The sequence below is a fragment of the Equus przewalskii genome, chromosome 10 (assembly GCF_037783145.1).
Source record: "Equus przewalskii isolate Varuska chromosome 10, EquPr2, whole genome shotgun sequence".
Classification (NCBI taxonomy): domain Eukaryota; kingdom Metazoa; phylum Chordata; class Mammalia; order Perissodactyla; family Equidae; genus Equus; species Equus przewalskii.
In genome coordinates this window covers 461,383-480,652 of record NC_091840.1, presented here as the reverse complement: position 1 = coordinate 480,652, position 19,270 = coordinate 461,383, and the positions used below count along the sequence as shown (strand labels likewise).

General features: G+C 48.9%; 1 protein-coding gene across 16 annotated transcripts in view; it reads left to right on the top strand.

Moving 5' to 3' along the window:
- The window catches only part of TBCD (tubulin folding cofactor D), a 191,288-nt gene that overhangs the window by 14,053 nt on the left and 157,965 nt on the right, over positions 1-19,270 (top strand). For 15 of the 16 annotated variants that reach the window (XM_070561247.1, XM_070561245.1, XM_070561238.1 and 12 more), the window contains exons 3-7: positions 2,541-2,638; positions 3,690-3,791; positions 6,187-6,333; positions 8,303-8,358; positions 11,338-11,470. In XM_070561247.1, coding sequence (XP_070417348.1) covers positions 2,541-2,638; positions 3,690-3,791; positions 6,187-6,333; positions 8,303-8,358; positions 11,338-11,470 — 536 coding nt within the window. Of the gene's footprint in view, positions 1-2,540; positions 2,639-3,689; positions 3,792-6,186; positions 6,334-8,302; positions 8,359-11,337; positions 11,471-13,822; positions 13,930-19,270 lie in introns of those variants that run through there. The other variant, XM_070561248.1, reaches the window with a different exon arrangement.

The following is a 19,270-nucleotide window of genomic DNA, read 5'->3' as shown; positions in this document are numbered from 1 at the left end:
TGTTGCCGGAGAGCATAGCAACATTATTGCAAGGCTTTAAGCTTAGCAAGAACAAATTACAAAATGGGTGACTGAGAAATATGCAATCTGCTGATTCTCATAAATTACTATGCTAGATTGTTTGTGCTTTGGAATCAAAGGCTAGAAGGTAGTATCTTATCAAACATGAAGGCAAGGGGATTAGGAACACCGGGTCCTTGCGGGAACGGAATGCTGTCTGCATAACTTGCCAGATTGTTCCCAGGATACTCCCTAAGAGAATGGCCTTGTGTAGGGCCGGGGTACATTGAAGGGGGGAAGACTAGAACTGCTGAGCTTTGACTTGCATATCCCTGCTGGCGTGAGTTCCTGCTATGTTTGTACTTCTTTGCCTGCAAATAAATCCATGACTATCAGAGGGATGTCACCCCAGTCCTTGAGGCTGATGGTCCCCTGTCCCATTAAATAATATAGAGTGTGTTGTATCTATTATATAGACTGTGTTCTGTCTATTCATTCCTCTGCCCCGTCAGCTGGCTGCCCAGCTGGTCTCGGCAGCAGGCTTGCCAAGTGGTGCCATGTCCACACCTGGTATCTAAACCAGTGAACCCCAGGTCAGCGAAGCGGGATGTGCAAACTTAACCACTGTGCCACTGGGCCGGCTCCATGGTATTTTCTGCTTGAAGAGTTTACTTTAACATTTCTGCTAGTATACATTTACTGGAGATGCATTGTTTCAGCTTTTGTTTGATAGTTTGTTTCACTTTTGTTTTTAAAGATGTATTGCTGATTATAGAATTCTAGGTTGACAGTTTCTTCTTTCAGCATTTTAAAAGGTAGGGTTCTACCTCCTTTTGCCTTGTGTTAGTTCTGATAAAGAGTCTGTCTTCATTCTCCTCTTTGTTCCTCTATGTAATGTGTGCTTTTTCCTCTGGCTGCTTGTAGAATTTTCTTTTTATTGCTGATTTTCAAGAATTTGATTATGACATGCCATGTTGTAGTTTTCTTTATGTTTATCCTGCTTAGAGTTTGTTGAACCTTTTCAGTTAATGGGTTTCATCAAATTTGGAAAATTTTTGGCTATTTCTTCAGATATTTTCACTGTCCTTGCTTCCCTCCTCTCCTCCTGGGACAGTTACACGTATGCTGATACACTTGATACTGTTGCACAGCTGTTTAGTTGTTTTAGTCTCTTTTTTCCCCGTTAGTGTAGCAGATTTTATCAGTGTCTTCAAGTTCTCTGCTCTTTTCTTCTGTAGTGTCTAATCTGTTGTTAATCCCATTTAGTTAATTTTTCATTGCAGATCTTATTTTTTCCAGCTCTTGAAGCTCTGTGTTTCTTAGCATCTTCTATTTCTTGCCTCGTATTTTTTATGTTTCCTTTTCCATCCTTGAGCATATTTTTAGTACTTGTAGTATCTGTTTTAAAGTCTATATCTACTAATTCTACTGTCTTTGTCATTTCTGGGTTCTTTCTCTTGACTAATTTTCCTCCTGTTAGGGGTCACAGTAATTTTAGACAGTCGCATATCTAGTAATTCTGAGAGGATGTTGGGCATGGTGATTGCTATGTTTTCGGGTATTTTGAGTTTTTTGTCTTTGAAGAGTGCTGAGGTTTGGCAGTCAGTTTAGTTAACTGCAGATCATGTCTGTCTTTTCAGTCCTTTTTATGCTTTCTTAGGGCAGGGCTAGTTTTTTCTCTCGTGTACCCTGACTGCTCTGGAAAGACTTCGCTGGAATGTCTCTTGTTGCTGTGGTACTCAGCAAGGACTCTGCACTCTGGCTGGTGGAATTTGGATGCCAGCCCTGTGGGAGCTGTGAGAACTCTGTGCCTCAGTGCTTCCCGTGGTCATTGTTGCCTGGCTGTGTGGACTTCCCCCACACGTGTGGAGATTCAGCCAAAGACTCGAGGGGCCCTCTGCAGACTTCAGGAGCTTGTTCTCTGCTCAGCTTCCTCTTTGGTATTCTGCCCTGAAAATTTCATGTGACTTAGCCTTCTTCAGCCCCAGTCTCTGCTCTGCTTGAGTTCCCCCTCCCTGCACTGAGTTCTAAAAACTACCTCTTGGTAGACAGCCTGGGCAGCTGTTGATCCCAGCTGGTTTGTTACCATGTACTGCCTGCTCTTCTGGTTTTCATTGTTGGTGGCAGGGCGATTCTGTATCAGTTACTCCTTTATAACTGGAAGTGGAAATCCTTTTTTTTCTTCTTATTACATGGACTGGAACCATATCATTGCTAAATTGTAGTAGTTGTGGCAGGTATCTTCTGTAAAGCATGATATTAGACATTGATTTGAGATAGAATTATTTTTGTAAAATAAGAATATTCTCCCTGCATTTTAAAAACAAGAATGAATGCTCTGTTAACTGTACTGCACTTTTAGAAACTTAAGACGAAAGTGGTTTTTCCTTTTGGTCTATTGATACTTGAATTATATAGGTTTACTAATATTGAGCCATTCTTACATTTCTGAATAAACCCTTTTTTCTTTTAGCATCTTGTTTTGATATCATATTGATGTTTTGTTTCATAGCAAATATTTTGTATATGTTTTTCCTTAGAATGGATGATGAACTTATTGTTGGATATAGTGCAAGATAAGACATCTTCAGCTGACCTTGTACATCTGGCTTTTAAATTTCTTTACATCATCACCAAGGTAACATTTACATAACACCTTATAGTTGACAGAATGCTTCTTAATGTACTTGATCCAGAAGTTACATTCCAAAATTTTATTTCTTAGGAAAATGGGTCTCCACATCATAAGTTGTGAGTTTCATTATTTTTGTACCATGTGTTGGGGATCAGATGTTAGTGATCCCCAGGGGGTCCTTTGGCTGAAACAATGTCCAAGATGTTTAGCATCTTGCATTTGAATAGACCAAGCACCACCTAGCTGGAAAGGAAGAGCCAGCGAGTGAGGGAGAGATAGGACTAATTCAGGAAAATTTCTTGCAAGGAGAAAGCAAACAAGCGGTTGGAAACAGAAGCACTTTTCTAACTTGAATGTGCAGATGAGTTTCCTGGGGATCTTTTACAATGTGGGTTCTGAGTGAATAGGTTGCGGGGAGCCTGATATTCTGCATTCTCACAAGCTCCCAGGTGATCCACGTGCTGGCCTTCAGACTTATCGTTTGTGGTTTCGACTGTGGGAGTGACTCTGCTGTCTCAGGGCAGAGTTTGTGGTTCTGTGGGGCTTCATGTGGTCGTGCTCCTGCTGTATAGTGGGGAGGGACCCTTGGCTCTGAGAGAGCGCCCTAGGCGGGCTGCTGTGCCACCTCTCTGCAGCACAGTGGCTCGAGTGCAGGGTCCCTCCTGAAGGTGTAGTACCACTGCGTTTTGTGGAAGCCCTAATGAATTTGGGGAACTTTGAGGTTCTTGAGGGCTTTTTCCTCATATATGTCAGAGGGCAATCATATAAACAAGGTGGAAGCAAAACTTTTTCGTTTGTGTGACATATGTATATTTCTGATGAACCACATACAAGATTTGTTAGTCAAATTGGGACAGAACATGCTTTTGAAATGATGTCAGAAGCAGATAGTGTTCTTATTCTGTAATCTTACTAAGTTGTATCACTGTAATCTAATGTGAGTCTCTTTGATCATTGGGTGGTAAAGGATTTTTGATGAGAAGAAAAAGATAAACTTTGTTACTGTCTGTATTTTGTAATTATGTAATAATTCAGTGTCTTTTTTATTTGGTAGGTTCGAGGATATAAAACATTTCTTCGTTTATTTCCTCATGAAGTAGCTGATGTGCAGCCTGTTTTAGATATGTTTACAAATCAGAATCCCAGAGACCATGAAGTGAGTGTCCCTTTCTCCTCCTCCTCATCTCCCTCCTGTTCTTTCTTCCCTGTTTGCTCCAATCCTGTGCTGGCAACTTCATTGCATGCTTCCTTCAGTTTTATTATCTTGTGCTGTTTGTATCTCTCCCACCCTCCCTCTCTCTCTTTTTTTTTTGGTCAGGAAGATTGGCTCTGAGCTAACACCTGTTGCCAGTCTTCTTCTTTTTCTTCTCTCCCCAAAGCCCCAGTACACATTGTATATCCAATTGTGTGTCATTCTAGTTCTTCTGTGTGGGATGCCACCACAGCATGGCTTGCTGAACGGTGTGTAGGTCTGTGCCCAGGATCCTAACCCATGAACCCTGGACTGCCAAAGCAGTGTGTGCACACTTAACCGCTCGATCATGGGGCTGGCCTCCCCCCTTTTCTTTTATTCTTTTGGCTTTCCCTTTTTACATATGTTATTTTAAATTATTTTCTTTTAAAAAGGAAAAAAGGTGCCTACCTACAGTGTGGTGATAACTGTATCACCATCCACATTCTTTTTTTTTTTGAGAAACATTAGCCCTTAGCTAACATCTGCTGCCAGTCCTCTTTTTGCTGAAGACCGGACCTGAGCTAACATCTGTGCCAATCTTCCTCTACTTTATATGTGGGATGCCTGCCATGGCATGGCTTGATAAGTGGTGTGTGGGTCTGCACCTGGGATCCAAACCAGTGAACCCCAGGCCACCGAAGCGGAGTGTGTGAACTTCACTGCTATGCCACTGGGCTGGTCCCACCATCCAAATTTTTGTAACTTGAAATATAACCATGTTGAGGGTCCCCAGGACCACCCCCCTGTTCCATGATTCCCTAGGACCACTCACAGGACTTGGCATGTAGTCATTTTCACAGCTGTAATTTATTATAGCAAAACCAGCAAAGGGAAAAGGCACATAGGGTGAGGTGTGGAGGAAATCAGGAGCAAGCTTCTGGAGTCTTCCCCCAGCTGAGTCTCACAGGGCACTGACTTGTGACAACATGTGTGAAATGTTGTCCACCAGGGAAGGTCATAGAGACCCGTGCCCAGGTTTTTATGGGAGACTGGTCTTGTGGGTATCCTCTGCTGAGTACATAACAAAACTCCAGACTCCCAGAAGGAAAGTAGGCTTCAGCATAACCATGTGGTTTGTACAAGCAGTCTGGGCGCAGAGAGTCACCCTTAGCACTTAGGGAACGGTGTGAACCCTCCTGAGATCCAGGTTCCCAGATGCCTGCTACTGATGGCCAGTCTTGTAAGTAGGCCTTCTAAGGAGAGCAGTGGGCCTGCCGTCGGGTGCTTCTGCGCGGTGCATTCAGAGGAGCACGCAGTTTACACCTACACCCCTGTGTGCGTTCTCTCGTTGGGGATGTGCCTGGTTTTAGCTGAAGGCATGGGTGAGCGTTCCCCTTGCTCTTCTCTCCTCCTCCTCATGCCCCTGGTGGGTGATTCTAGGGCCAAAAGGGAATGTTGGTTTATTGACTACTGAAAATAAGGGCCCTCCTCTTTTACTGGAAGTTGAGAATTTTTTTATTCGTATGCCTTCTGTTTTTTTATCTTTTTATCCATTTTCTACTTTTTTTTTTTAAAGATTTTACTTTATTTCCTTTTTCTCCCCAAAGCCCCCCAGTACGTAGTTGTATATTCTTCGTTGTGGGTCCTTCTAGTTGTGGCATGTGGGACGCTGCCTCAGCGTGGTTTGATGAGCAATGCCATGTCTGTGCCCAGGATTTGAACCAGCGAAACACTGGGCTGCCTGCAGCGGAGCGTACAAAGTTAACCACTCGGCCACGGGGCCAGCCCCTATTTTCTACTTTCTCAAAGGCCAATTGCATGCTGAATGGGGCTGCTGAAGAGAAGCTGTTACACTGATGTATTACGATTTGTCTTTTTCTTTTCTTTTTTTTAAAAGACATTTTATATTTTTTGAGGAAGATTAGCCCTGAGCTAACTGTTGCCATTCCTCCTCTTTTTGCTGAGGAAGACTGGCCCTGAGCTAACATCCATGTCCATCTTCCTCTGCTTTATATATGGGACACCTACCATAGCATGGCTTGTCATGTGGTGCCGTGTCCTCACCGGGGATCCGAACTGGTGAACCCCGGGCTGCTGAAGTGGAACGTGCGCACTTAACCACTGAGCCACCAGCCAGCCTCCTATTTTTCTTTCTGTTTCTTTTGTCTGCTGAGGTAGCCAGCTAAGGCCGTATGACCGAAGGTCTGTGTGGGTGCAGGAGGAGCTGACGATGGTCTGACCCAAGCCTCTGAGCTCAGCAGCATCCGAAAGGCTTGTAGGGCAGTGAGTGGGAGGGAGGGCAGCAGGACCCAGCAGGGCATGCAGGTTACCCCCGTTCTGTACACAGGAGTCATTTTACTTTGACTTAACTTCTCAGACTTGGGAGACTCGCTACATGCTTTTGCTGTGGCTGTCCGTGACCTGCTTGATCCCTTTCGACTTTTCACGCCTTGACGGGAACCTCCTCAGTCAGCCTGGGCAGATTCGAATGTCCATAATGGACCGAATTCTCCAAATAGCAGAGGTAAGTGTGATTGTGCAAGTGTTTGGCTCCTCTTTAGTGTCCTCTTTCTTGCTCCTGCTGTTTCTTGCGCATTAGAGTTTAATCAGGTACCCTATTGACATTTATATACTTCTTAGACTGCTGCTGCTGTTTTTCAGTGACGTACAGTTCCATTTCATAATTTACTTGGGAATTGTGATAATTCATACAGGGGTCAGGATGACTGACTTTAGTAAATTTCATTTCTTTGTAGATAATGCAAATACTGTGTTAAGCATAATAATGAAATAGAGGTTTCAGGGTGCACTGATAAGAGAAAATAAAGGTCCATTTTAAATTTACTTTTAACATTATTTAAATAACACATAATGTAGGAAAACTAGGAAATAAAGAGAGGCAGGAAAATATTAAATTGAAATCTGTCAAATCCTAGTGCTAAGGGGTGACACTTGTATATTTCTTCAAACTTTTCCTGATGCGGATGGTATGCATACAGACACAGATTATGCGTAAAAAATTACCCCAGACTTGAGTGGTTTAACATGAATTTACCATTTCATGGTTCTGTGGTCAGGAATCTGGGTATGGCTTCGCTGGACCCTCCACATCAAGGTCTCCCCAGGCAGCAGTCAAAGCTCACCTGGGGCAGGGTCCACTGCCAAGCTCTCATGGTCATTGGCAGAAGGCAGATCTTGAGGGTGTTGGACCAATGGCCTTGGTGTTTTTCTGGCTGTTCATGACCGCGTGGCCCCCCTAGCATGGCAGCTTGTTCTGTCAAAGCCAGCAAGGGGCAGGGTCTGCGAGCAGGACGGAAGTCATAGTAATGTGTTATAAATGACGGAAGTGACCCCCAACCGCTTGCCAAATTTTCTTGGTTAGGAGCAAGTCCAGCCCACATTGAAAGGAAGACACAGGGCTGTGTTAGAGTCAGCCTGCCACACTTACCTATACCAAGCAGTCACTGAGTTCTTGCTCTCTGCCAGACACTGTTCTGAACACTTTTCCTGTATGAGCTCAGTTAACTTAGTGAGGCAGTTGACTGTTTCTCTCCTCATTTGACTGAGGAGGCAGCGGCATAGACATCAGTGACTTAGCTGGCCCCTTTCTCCTGATGCTGGACCAGATGTGCAGGCAGTCCAGCTCCTGAGCCCACACTCTTTGTAGCACTCCACGGTGCCCATGTTGTGTCCTGCTGTCCTCTGGCCTCTTTCCCCTTCGCAGGATATTCTGAATGTCTTAAGTCAGTGAGTAGCTGTCTCCCTCGTAACCTTTAAGGGAAAAGGTGCTCCACTGTGTTCTGATTTGTGACGTCTCCTCTTACAAGTGGACGTTTTGTTTCTTCTGGCTGTGTTCTGTTAGAAACGGTGTGATGATGCGTACCCTTTGTGCTTGTCCCCTAAGTGGGGTTGCAGGTGGGGCCGTACATGTCTGAGGTGTGGCAATCTGTATGGGATTGTCCTCCAGAAAGCCTGCCCTGAGAAAAGATCTTGTAAGTGTATCATTTGGAAAAAAGTTAGTTGAGGTGAGAACTGGAAACCTCTTAAGGTGGGCGTCCCAAGAACAGCTAGTCACTTGTATGAACCTGAAGCCCTCTTCCATCTGCATGGGGCCTCCTGACTGTTCTGCACACTGAGATGCTGATGGGTCCCAAGTGTGTCCCACAGACACACCGCGATTCTTTGTCGTAGTTGGGTAACACAGACAGCTTCCATTTTTCTGCTGTTTTCCCAAATGTGTGTTTCAGGTATGTGATCCCGTGCGGTGTGTAGATTAGGCACTTTCCTGAGGGTGAGCCCAGTGGTTGGTGGCCGTAGCTGTCAGCTCAAGTTTAGGAGTGGTTTGTGCAGATTTGGGATTTGGCCTCTGCCTACAAGCTTATTCCTGACCCGGGCTCTCGGGGAGCCACTGAGTATGGCATTAGCCAGCAGAACAGGTCCCTGAGCTCTGCATTGTGGGTGTAACAGTGCCTGTCCTTTGTCCTTTCTTCCAGTCCTACTTGGTGGTCAGTGACAAGGCCCGAGATGCAGCTGCCGTCCTCGTGTCCAAGTAAGTGCCCAGTAGGCCCCCTGCGGTCGTGTTGGTTGGTCTGTGACTGGCATGGTCTAAGAGGGTTTGTCTTACGTACCTTCTGTGTCACCTGTGTGTCTGTGTGGTCCTCAAAGGAGGACACTGTGCTGACGGGCCTGGGGAAGTCTTGCCTCTCCTGAGAACTCACTCTCTCTCTTTGAGGGAGCATCAGGCCTCGGTTAGGGGCTCCCGGGTGACCTGATGGGCCCATTAATGGAGCACAGATTTAGAAAAGGTGTATCAGTATACCTGGGTATGACGTCACCTTTGGGGTGTGGTAATTAGGCCTTTAACAGTCGCTGAGAAGGCAGTGTATGCAGTGGCGTACGGTGATCAGGAACTACGATTGGGCCACTGTAGCCTGAGATAAAAATCTGCAAACATTTTATGTTAACTGAAAACCAGGTTGTGCCTCAAACAGGTGAAGGTGGTTTTATCTGATGAGCTTTGTCAGGTGAACCAAGGAGTGGGTCTGGAGTCTCCAAATGCCAAAAACGCATTTCAAAGCTGAGTAAACTGGTTGGTGAAATGTGGAAATGGAAGAAAGCAGTTTTTCTAAATTAATCTTTTCTTTGACATGTGATTTAAAATATGTGTATAGAGTAAATAAATTAGAAAATTTGGCTTTTATTCCCCCTCTATCTTTGTGAAAGTTGAAAATTGGCTGTAAAAAACTTGGAATTTTTGATTGGGAAAATGGGCATCACTTCATTGAGAGTCACTTTACGCTTGGGTGTATGACCTTCTTGCACGGAGTGGGAAGAGAAACACTGAATTCCTAGGGCAGTGAGGGCACTTGCTAACCCCAGGGCAGAGCCTGGGTGTAAGAAGCCAATTTTAGGAGTCGGGGAGGAGGCACTTGAGCCTGCCCGAGATGCTCCGCCTGGCGGAGGGAAGCTCGTTGGATAGAGGCTTCTCATGTTTTTGACAAGGACTGAAAAACATTATGGGTTTCTTTCTCTTTTTTTTTTTTTGAGGAAGGTTAGCCCTGAGCTAATGTCCACTACCAGTCCTCCTCTTTTGCTGAGGAAGATTGTCCCTGAGCTAACATCCATGTCCGTCTTCCTCTACTTTGTATTTGGGACACCTGCCTCAGGATGGCTTGACAAGCACTGTGTAGGTCCGTGCCCAGGATCTGGGCCAGCGAATCCTGGGCTGCTGAAGTGGAGTGCGTGTGCCGCTGGGCCAGCCCCTATCGGTTTCCTCCTAATTGTAAAAGAAATCAAGTGTGTTTTGGAAAATAAAGAAGAGTTCAAAGTACAAAATAAAACTCACGTGGACTTTCATCCCCCAGAGATGTGACTGTTCTTTGTCCTGCCACTCTCTGGGTGTGTGTTCTGTCCATGGGCATGTTGGTGCACACACTTGTGCCTACCGGCTACTGTATGGGGTACTGACAGTCAGCCCTGGAGCTTCAGTCAGTCTTCTTCCAAGAGGTGATTACTGTGTGAATATTTCATTGCTTCTCCAACCTCCTCTTGGACATGTAACTACTGCCCTGCCAGTTTGTTAGTAACATTAATACTGTCACAAACATTCTGCATAAAGGTTTGTACCATTCTGATTGCTTCCTAGAAATGGAATGAGCATTTTAGGGCTTTTAAATGCAGTTACTAGAAAGGTTGAACAAGTTGAAAGTCACCTTTTCCCCATATTTACCAACACTGTGTGATCTTACAAATGTTTGCCAAATTTGTTAAATGAAAAATAATACCTGTTTTTATTACTAGCAGTACTGAGGGTTTGGTAGAGTTATGCTGAGCTTCACTTTGTGGAGCATCGCACCTTTGGGGTGGGGAGGGGGGTGAAGCCCTAAACCTTTATTCCCTCTATGGTGTCTTCCAGGAAAGGTGATCCCAGAGATCCGGGGTGGCGTGGGGGCAGGTTCAAGAGCTGACGGGACCTTGCCACACCATCTAGTGGCTGGGACGAGCAAGCATTCCTCATGGTTGTGCTGGTTTTCAGCGTGTTGAGGACGAGCTAGCCAGTTGCAGGCTGTAGGTGCAGCCGGGGCTGTGCAGCGTTTCTTCCAGTGTGTTCTAGAAAGGGCAGGTGCTGTGATTGGAAGAGGTCTTAGAGCTGCTCTGGGTTACCTTGTAGCACGTCGCAGATGTGTGCCAGGTTCTGATTTGCATATTTCTCAGCCTTTCTTTGGTGGGTTGTTACACTAAAGTCATGGGGCATGTGTGGCGTCTGTCCCCAGTCTGGTGTTTCATGGAGGAGCTGCCTGTCTCACCCACTCTGCCGTCAGGTGTGAATGCTTTCCCGTTTACCACCTGCAGTTCTGGAGCCACACCTCTTTCCCTTTGTGAACTGAACCTTTAAAGGTCAGCTGCATTTTGTGTAACTCTCGATGATGTTACATTGATGCCAAAACATTTCAGTAGGCGTGTTCCTTTATAGAAACTCTTCAGTGGAAAAATATGCCTTTATTCTTACTGATTACATTAGTTTTGAAGAGCAGATATTTCTGTCTCATTATAAAAGCAAGGTATGCTCCATGTGGAGAAGTTGGAAATTTTGGAACATAGAAAAATGACACATTTGTAATTGTAATACACAGTATATGTGTTGTATTTCTGTTGTCTTTTTCTGTACCCTTACTGCATTGCATATGTACAGCACAATCTCACTGAGTTAGCACCCTACTTTCCCACTTAATTCCACAGGCCTCTCCTCAGGAGAGAGGAGACAGGGGTGGGAGGGCCTGTGCCTGACCTCAGAGAGATTGTAGTGGGGAACCAGCCCCCGAGGGCCGTGGTCCAGGCAGCATCTTGTTTTCTTGGATTGGGGAGTGTTGTGGGTATCTCCTGAAGGAGGACATAATTCATAGTGCAGAGGACAGACGTCCTGGCATGGAGACTCATCTGAACAGGAGGATGTGGGAGCTGGTAAGGGATGAGTTCTCGTCTGTTGGGGCCTTGGTTGACCTGTCACCTGTTTGTTCCCTTCTGGCAGGTTTGTCACCCGGCCTGACGTCAAGCAGAAGAAGATGGCGGATTTCCTGGACTGGAGCCTGTGCACCTTGGCCCGCTCCTCCTTCCAGACCATCGAAGGGGTCATCACCATGGACGGGACGCTGCAGGCCCTGGTAAACACTGCCCCAGGGGCGGGGACAGTGAGCAGTCAGCTTGTGGAACCTTCGAAACGGTGGGGATAAGTTCTGTTTCCCTTTGGCTCGTTCTGAAGTAGTTGGAACGTAGGCAGAGATTTAACCCTGACAGCATAGTGAACACAGTTTCTTTTTTCCGCTGCCTTGGCCTGTGCCTTACCACCCAGGGCTGGCCTTGGATAGTTGGTGCTGGGCTTTCTGCTCCAGCAGAGGTGGGCCGAGCCAGCCTTGCGTGCCACCGCCAGGGGGCAGTGGTGCCCGGGGAGCCAGGTCAGCTGGCCGGGCAGGCAGGGGCGTGTCCCCCGGTTTCCTGCTGCTTGATTGTGTTAGAGTGTGTTGTTGGAACCAGCTCCAAGGACGCTAGGCAGGTGATTTGCAGTTTGCTTTTGTTCGGATTCTGAGGTTGGGTGTTGGTGACAACTGTGTTTGACACAGACGGCGCCCACCTGGAGTGCGCTCTCCCTTTCCTGGCGATGTGCTCTACTCGTCCCCAGAGTTGCCGTTTCTGGTGCTAACCAGGAGGAAAGATCTAGTTTAGCTTTCTTGAGGAGGGGAGGCTGCCGCACCATGAAGCTCTCTGAACTCTTGGGTCAGCCCTCCCCTCCCCTGGGAGTGAGCAGCCCCCGTGGCCCTCATGGCCCTTGGTCATTGTGGGCACAGCGCCTCCTCTCTGCTCTTCACCTGCTGTGGGCGAGACTTTGTTCTTGTCCTTGTCTCTGAAGCTTGAGAGGCCGATGGCCCACTTTCAGGAGAGCAGGGCATTTTGGACTCCATTTAAATGGAGGCGTTTGGGGCTGTGACTCAGCATGATGTCATCTTCTTGGGTGTTGTCCCCTCTGCTTTCCTTGGCTCTTGTGGGTTCTAACGAGGTGTTGAGGGTGTGAGGGCCACTGGAAAGTGGGGCTCATGGTGTGATCACCCAGGGCAGGGCGTGCAGGATGCGAGAGGAGAGGAGATGGCAGCTCTGGGCTCCTGTGCTGTGCTGGGCCTGGGAAAGCCCTTTCTCCCTGAACAAATGCTGGGCCTTGGCCGCTTAGGGAATTGCTACCCTGTTCTTTGTCGTAGAAATGTTCTCTGCATCTGTTTCTTCCTATTCATGTTGCCATTGTCTTCAGGAGGGATTATCATTCAAAGGATGAGAATATTTCAAGACATCCTAAAAAGAAACCTGAAAAAATAAAACATTTCCTGAATTCTTATAGTCTGTTGAGGTAATATCTGTTCATGCTTCCTTTCATTCTGTAAATAAATGTAGTATGTTTTACAATGTGGTGTTTTTTTTTTTGCTGCGAAAGATTAGCCCCGAACTAAAATATGTTGGCAGTCTTCCTCTTTCTTTTTTTTTCCCTCCCCAAAGCCCCAGTACGTAGTTGTATATCCTAGTTCTAAGTTCTTCTAATTCTTCTATGTGAGCCACTGCCACAGCATGTCTCCTGACAGACAGGTGGTGTGGTTCCATGCCTGGGAACTGGGCCTGGGCTGCTGAAGCGGAACACTCTGAACTTTAATCACTAGGCCACCAGGGCTGGCTCTGTACAGTGGCTTTTAAAGATTAAGATATAATTCATGTACCATAAACAGTTCACCCTTTTAAAGTGTATAAATCAGTCATGATTTTGTATGTGCACAAGGTTGTACAACCACCACCACTACCTAATTCCAGAATATTCTCATCGCTCCTAAAGGAAAGCCCACACCCATTAGCTCTCTCTCTCCCCCCGCCCCTTCCCCAGCCGCTGGAAACGACTAATCTACTCCCTGTCCCTGTGCATTTGCTTATTCTGTACAGTGCCTGGCCTTTTGTGTCTGGCTTCTTTCATTTAGTATGTTTTCAAGATTCATCCACATCGCAGTGTGTGTCAGTAATTCATTCCTTTTTATGGCCAGATGATGTTCCATTGTGTGGGTATTCTTAGCTCTGTTGAATAATCCTAATCTGAACTTTTTTTTTTTTATTTTGGTAACATTGGTTTATAACATTATGTAAGTTTTGGGTGTACATCATTATATTTTGATTTCTGTGTAGATTACTTCATGTTCACCACCCAAAGACTACAATCCATCCCCACACACATGTGCCGAATCACCCCTTTTGCCCTCCTCCCTCCCCCCTTCCCCTCTGGTAACCACCAGTGCAATCTCTGTCTCTATGTGTTTGTTGTTTAATCTGATCTTTCGTGTATAAAATTTTGTTTGAGCGTATATTTTCAGTTCCCTTTGATATGTAATAGGTTTGAACAAAAATTTAACAATACCGTAATTTAAGTATTTTCCTGTGTTTCTGAGGTCTTTTAAAAATTTTTGTAGGGGCTGCATACCTGTTGTGTTGGTGGAACGCAGGTGTCAGCCTGTGTGCCCCGGTGGCTCTCGTTCCAGCTGTGGGGGTGCTGCGTAAAGAGGATTGTGTTGCGATTTCCAGTTTAATGGCTGTGATGGAGGTCAGTGCAGGGGGAGGCTGCCTGGAAGGTGCCGAGTGTGGAGCGGAGGGGAGGGGAGGCATGGGTTGCAGACTTGGGATTGCAGAACTCCTGGGGGAGGCTGTCTGTGTTTTAGGTAATTCTGGTGAAGGTTGGGTGGCTGGGGTTGTGATGGTTTATTTGAAGGTTTGGGAGTAAGTGGATTCTTAATTTTTTGCCATGAGGCACACTGAGGAGTCTTAGGTGTGGAGAAACGCCTGGAAGGGCTGACAGTGCAGCTGGAACTGTCAGTCGCCGTGGCCTCGCAGGGTGGAAGTTAGACCCACCTGAGGGTGGGCGGTGCTGTGGGAGGGTAGGCACTTTCCTCCTGACTCGCTTCTGTGGTTGTGGTCCTCCTGTGGACCTTCTCCCAGTTAGGCGTCTGCATATGTGACAGGCTCCCAGGGTCTCCTGCAGTTGCCGTCCAGGGGCCATTGCTGCATTCGCGTCAGGGCAGCTGAGCCACCAGGGCCCCTACACTGCAGGGCTGGAGCCAGCTGTGAACTGCCCCAGGAACCTGCAGGCAGGTGGATCCTGCATGGCCCCTGCCGGGGCTGGCGGTGGGAGGCGGGTTCCCTGGGAGGGGCAGCGGTGGCCTGCATGCTCTGCCCACCAGCGAGGGTGCCCTGCAGCTGCTCCTTGTCCCTTGGTTCCAGTCCTCAGGGCTCTGATGCTCTTCTCAGCTTGAGAACATTAAGGTGCCACTTCTGTCCAGATCTGCAGTTGCTGTGCCCCTGGGCCTTTCTTTTATGTTTTGATCATCTTGTTCCTTGCCTCTAGATTGTTGCAAGTTTTCTGTTTTTTCTTCCCCACTGGGAGGCACATGAGTTAAAGAGCAAGACCCAGTACTCTGACAGGTCAGCTTGCTGCCTGTTCTCCTGCCACCTGTGGGAGTAAGTGGCATTCTTTTCTGCAGAATTGAAGCAGCTGGGAGTGGGCAGCTGTTTTTATTTCCAAGTTCCACACTGAGGAGGAGAGTTCTCTCTTTTTTCTCTTCCTCCTGAGGAATAAAAAGATTTTCCTGATGGCTTCAGGCCCCCCTGCGCGTTTGTTGGCAGAGCCCGAGGCAGGTGCGCCCTCCCCCAGCCAGGTGGCACCGCAGTGCTGTCTAGAGATGTGCCCTCAGCACCAGTGAGCAATAGCCTGACGCAACAGCCTAGTCAAGCAGGTGAATGAGACTACTGTGAAGCCACGGCCCATGGGGCCCAGCCCCCTCCAGGGCTCCCAGGGCCAGGCGCATCCCTTCCAGAGCCTTCTGAAGCCCAGTGTTTCTTCGGGAAGACCTTGGTCTTTCTGGATCATGCGTCTTGTTTCCGTTTCTCTTTTTGAGGGAGCCATTTCTCTAATTGCTACTGCTGCCCTTGGGCAGGAGCAAGCTGTGCTGGGTGCTGGGCTCTCCCGAGCTGGAGCCGGTTTCACCATGGGCTTGTCAGACCTGAACAGCAGAGGCTGGGCGTCCGCTGTGCATGATGAAACTTGCAGGTGTTTTGTGCTTCAGGATCTCATCTGCTTCCTTTGATGCACTTGGCTGTGTTTTTATCCACCTGTTCATTAGTGTGGGTTAGGCGAAACAGGTGAACTCGTAACAAGTACCGTCGAAACTGGGCTTTGAGTGTTTCTTCCCTGAAGGGTGTTCCTCTTGCAGTGGTGATTTTTAACTCTGGAAGGGGAACAAGTGTTTGGCAACTTCATGTCACTAGCAGGCCCCTTTGCCTTTTTATTTTTTTTTTTTTTTTTAAAGATTTTATTTTTTCCTTTTTGTCCCCAAAGCCCCCCGGTACATAGTTGTGTATTCTTCGTTGTGGGTTCTTCTAGTTGTGGCATGTGAGACGCTGCCTCAGCGTGGTCTGATGAGCAGTGCCATGTCCGCGCCCAGGATTCGAACCAACGAAACACTGGGCCGCCTGCAGCGGAGTGCGCGAACTTAACCACTCGGCCACGGGGCCAGCCCCTGCCTTTTTAGTTTTTAAAGATTGGCACCTGAGCTAACATCTGTTGCCAATCTTCTTTTTTTCTTCTTCTTCTTCCCAAAGCCCTCCAGTACATAGTTGTATACTCGAGTTGTCAGTGCCGCTGGTTGTGCCGTGTGGGACGCCGCCTCAGCATGGTCTGATGAGCAGTGCCATGTCCTCACTTAGGATCTGAACTGGCGAAACCCTGGGCCACCGAAGTGGAGCGTGTGAACTTAACCACTGGGCCCGGGGCCGGCCCCCCCTTTGCCGTTTTAAAGCACTCTTTGGTTTAGTCCTGCTTTAAGCATTAGGATTAATGCACGTTGAGGAAACTCAAGGAAGGAATCTGCAGTATCAGAAACTGCAGGTGGTTGTGTGAGTGTGCTGCACCTCTGCCTGCGTCCTGGGTGCTATGCTGGCTTGGCGCTTACCACCCAGTGGAAGGTTTAATGACTGTGCACTTTCTCCTCTGCCTGCTTCCTGTGATGGCTGGGAGGTGGGCAGCGCTTCTGTTTCTGAGACGGGCTTTCCATGTGAAAGTGTGATCAGTGTTAGGATCGCATCTCCCTTTCACAGTGAAGCTGCCTTTACTTTGTCAGTGACAGAGGCAGACGTCTTGTTGAAGGATAGAACAGTTGCAAACGACAGCATTAAACACCAGGTAAGCAACGGACAGCTGGCACCTGCACTCCCACCCACGCCTGAGTGCCACGGGGGCCTTGCCCAGGCTGCCCTGGTCTGTGAGTCGTTGAAGTGAATCAAAGGAGTCTGGTGCTCAGGTTGCAGCACTGTCGAGCAGACCGCCCTCACCGCGTTTGGTGCGACGCTCCAGGAACACATGTCCTGGCCGCAGATGTTGCAGTTGGCTCTGCCCTAGGCGCTTTGCTGCCGCGAGGGAGGCCGATGGATGTGGGCCAGTCCTGGGCGTTGGGACGTGCTGTGGCAATACCTGTGATCCCAGGTGGAGGTGAAGACCTTGCTCCACGCTCCCCATCCGGAGAGGGAAATAACAACTCTTGCCTCAGAGGGTGGTGTGAGCTGACTAGCATAAGTCGTGGCCTCTCATGATGAAAGAGGCCATTTGGTTGTCAGGGTGCTTCTTGGGGCGGCTTTGGTCTCTCTCAGGGCTCTCTGGGGAGGGGCCCCTGTCGGTTCATGTCAGGTTCACTTGGGCCAGAGGACAGATTATCCAAATTGGGCTTTTAGTCATAGCACCTGCAGGGTTTTGGGTGGAGGAAAATATGGTAACCATTTGAATATGTACACTTTTTGGAATGTGTGTACATTTCTGTCATGTTCCTGTGCTCCTGTAGAATTCAGGTGAAATGAGGTACCTTCATTTTCCTCGTGGGTTTGAAGGAAGATGCCGAGCAGCCAGCTCTGATGCTGTCTTATTCCATGCAACTCAGCATTTTGTCTGGGGCTGCGGCACTGCACGAGTCGTGTTGAAGCCTGTGTGGTGTGTGGCATGCCTTTAATTCCACCGGCCGGGTGGTTTGCACACCTGCTGTGTGACAAGGCGACATGTCCTGCTGGACAGGCGTGCACTCGCTTGCAGGCAGCCTGGCCTGGGCCCACACTGGGAGGGGAAGGGGCCTTGCTGGTCAAGGGCTCCCCTCGCCTCTAGATGAGAGGACAGACGCAGAGGGCTGTGCGCCTGGTTGGTGCAGAGCCACGTGGCTGGTGTCCCTCTTGTTGGGCCTGGCCTGTGGCCTCATTGCAGGCCATCAGAGGGCCTCACAGCCCCCGCCTGCCCTTGGGCTGCATTCTCAGGTGCCTGGTGCCAGGCCACCCTCACCCTTCCCTCTGACGCGGGTGTCCCTCTGGCTCTGTCTGTGGGCGGCTGGCATTCCCCCCAGTTCACCTGGAGCTCAGATTCTGGTTTCTCTCCTGGCTCTAGAGGCCTGGTTCTGGGCGCCTGTTGTGCCTCCTCCGCAGGTCTAGAGTCGGGTCTGTTGTCCTGTCACCTTCCCCTCAGCCTGTGTAGTGAGGGCCTTGCAATAAGCGAGGATGCTGGGCACCCGAGTCCTGTTGCCAGGGGAGGTGGTTCTGAGATGTCTCCTGGGTTGGTGCTCACCTGGCTGCCCTCTCCGTGGCCCGTCCTCCCCCCTGTCCCAGAGGTCCTTGGCCTCGAGTGCGGCTCTCTGCCTGAGAGTGTGCTCTGCAGATGGGAGCTGGCCCAGTCTGTGCAGGGTCCCCCTGGGGCCTTCAGCGGCAGTCGTGCTCTGTCTCCGTGACCTTCAGTGGTGCTGCTCGGGAGAACCGGGTGGCGAGAGGGCCGAGGAACCTGAGGGGTGCCAGAGCCAGAGAGCAGACACCTGGCAAGGTGCTTTCCTCCAGGCCCTGCGGCCGGTGCCAAGCGCTAGGCAGGGCCAGGCCAAGGAGGGACAGCAGTGGTGGTCTCCTGCCCTGGGACTCCAGGGTGCTGGGCTCTGTGCTGACACTTCCTCGTGTGTGCCCTAGGTCCTGGCGGCATGCTGCCGCTGTGTCACCAGGGAAGGGACAGGCACTGAGGTGTGTAGGCTGGAAGTGGCGGAGCTGGGACCCGGGCAGTCTCCTCTGAAGGGGTCGAAGTGGTGGCTGTGCAGTCAGATGGGCTTGTCTTGGTGGATCCAGGGCAGGCGGCTCCCTCGATGGTGTTCTTGGTCCTGCACTTGTTTCCACTGCTCGGCAGCACTGCTCAGGCACCCACCCTGTGGGAGCCCCTCAGTGGGCTCGGCTCTGTGCCATCTAGTCCCTGGGCGAGGCGTGCCCACTCTGCCTCCTGGTGTTTCCTCATGTCTCACTTGCACACGGAGGGCAGGGGGCCTCCTGTGGGCCTCTTGGCTGGGGTGCCCCCTCCTCCTGTTGGGCCCAGAGCCAGAGCGCCACCCCTCCCCACGTTGGGAGAAGCCCAGGCTGCTTCCTGAGCCGATCCCAATGCCAGCTCTGCCTGGGACGTTCCCCTGTGGGTCCCGAGTCCCCCAGCCTCTCCTGCTGCTTCTGAGCCTGTGGCTACTCTGCTCTGGCAGAGCACTGTACAGATTTCATGTCGGCTCATTTGTGTCCAGTTTTCTGTGGCAGAAATTGTCTTTTTATATCTCATATGTCACTGTGTTAGGCAAATAGGAGATGTGCAATCAGTGTTTTTTGGTACTTGACTAATTCAGAAGTGATTATCTTTATCCAGAAATTATTAGCAATTGAAGTAAGTGGTAATAACAAAGACGTATTTGGGAGGCACTGGAGTTCTCCTAATTTTGGGTGTCTCTAAGACAGTCCTCGTGTTTTCCCATTTCCTACAAGTCTTTCCTGTCTGCGGGCTTTCTTTTCATGTCATGGAGGTTGCAGCATGACAGTGTCGTTGTGGCTGTTACAGATTGATTCTGACC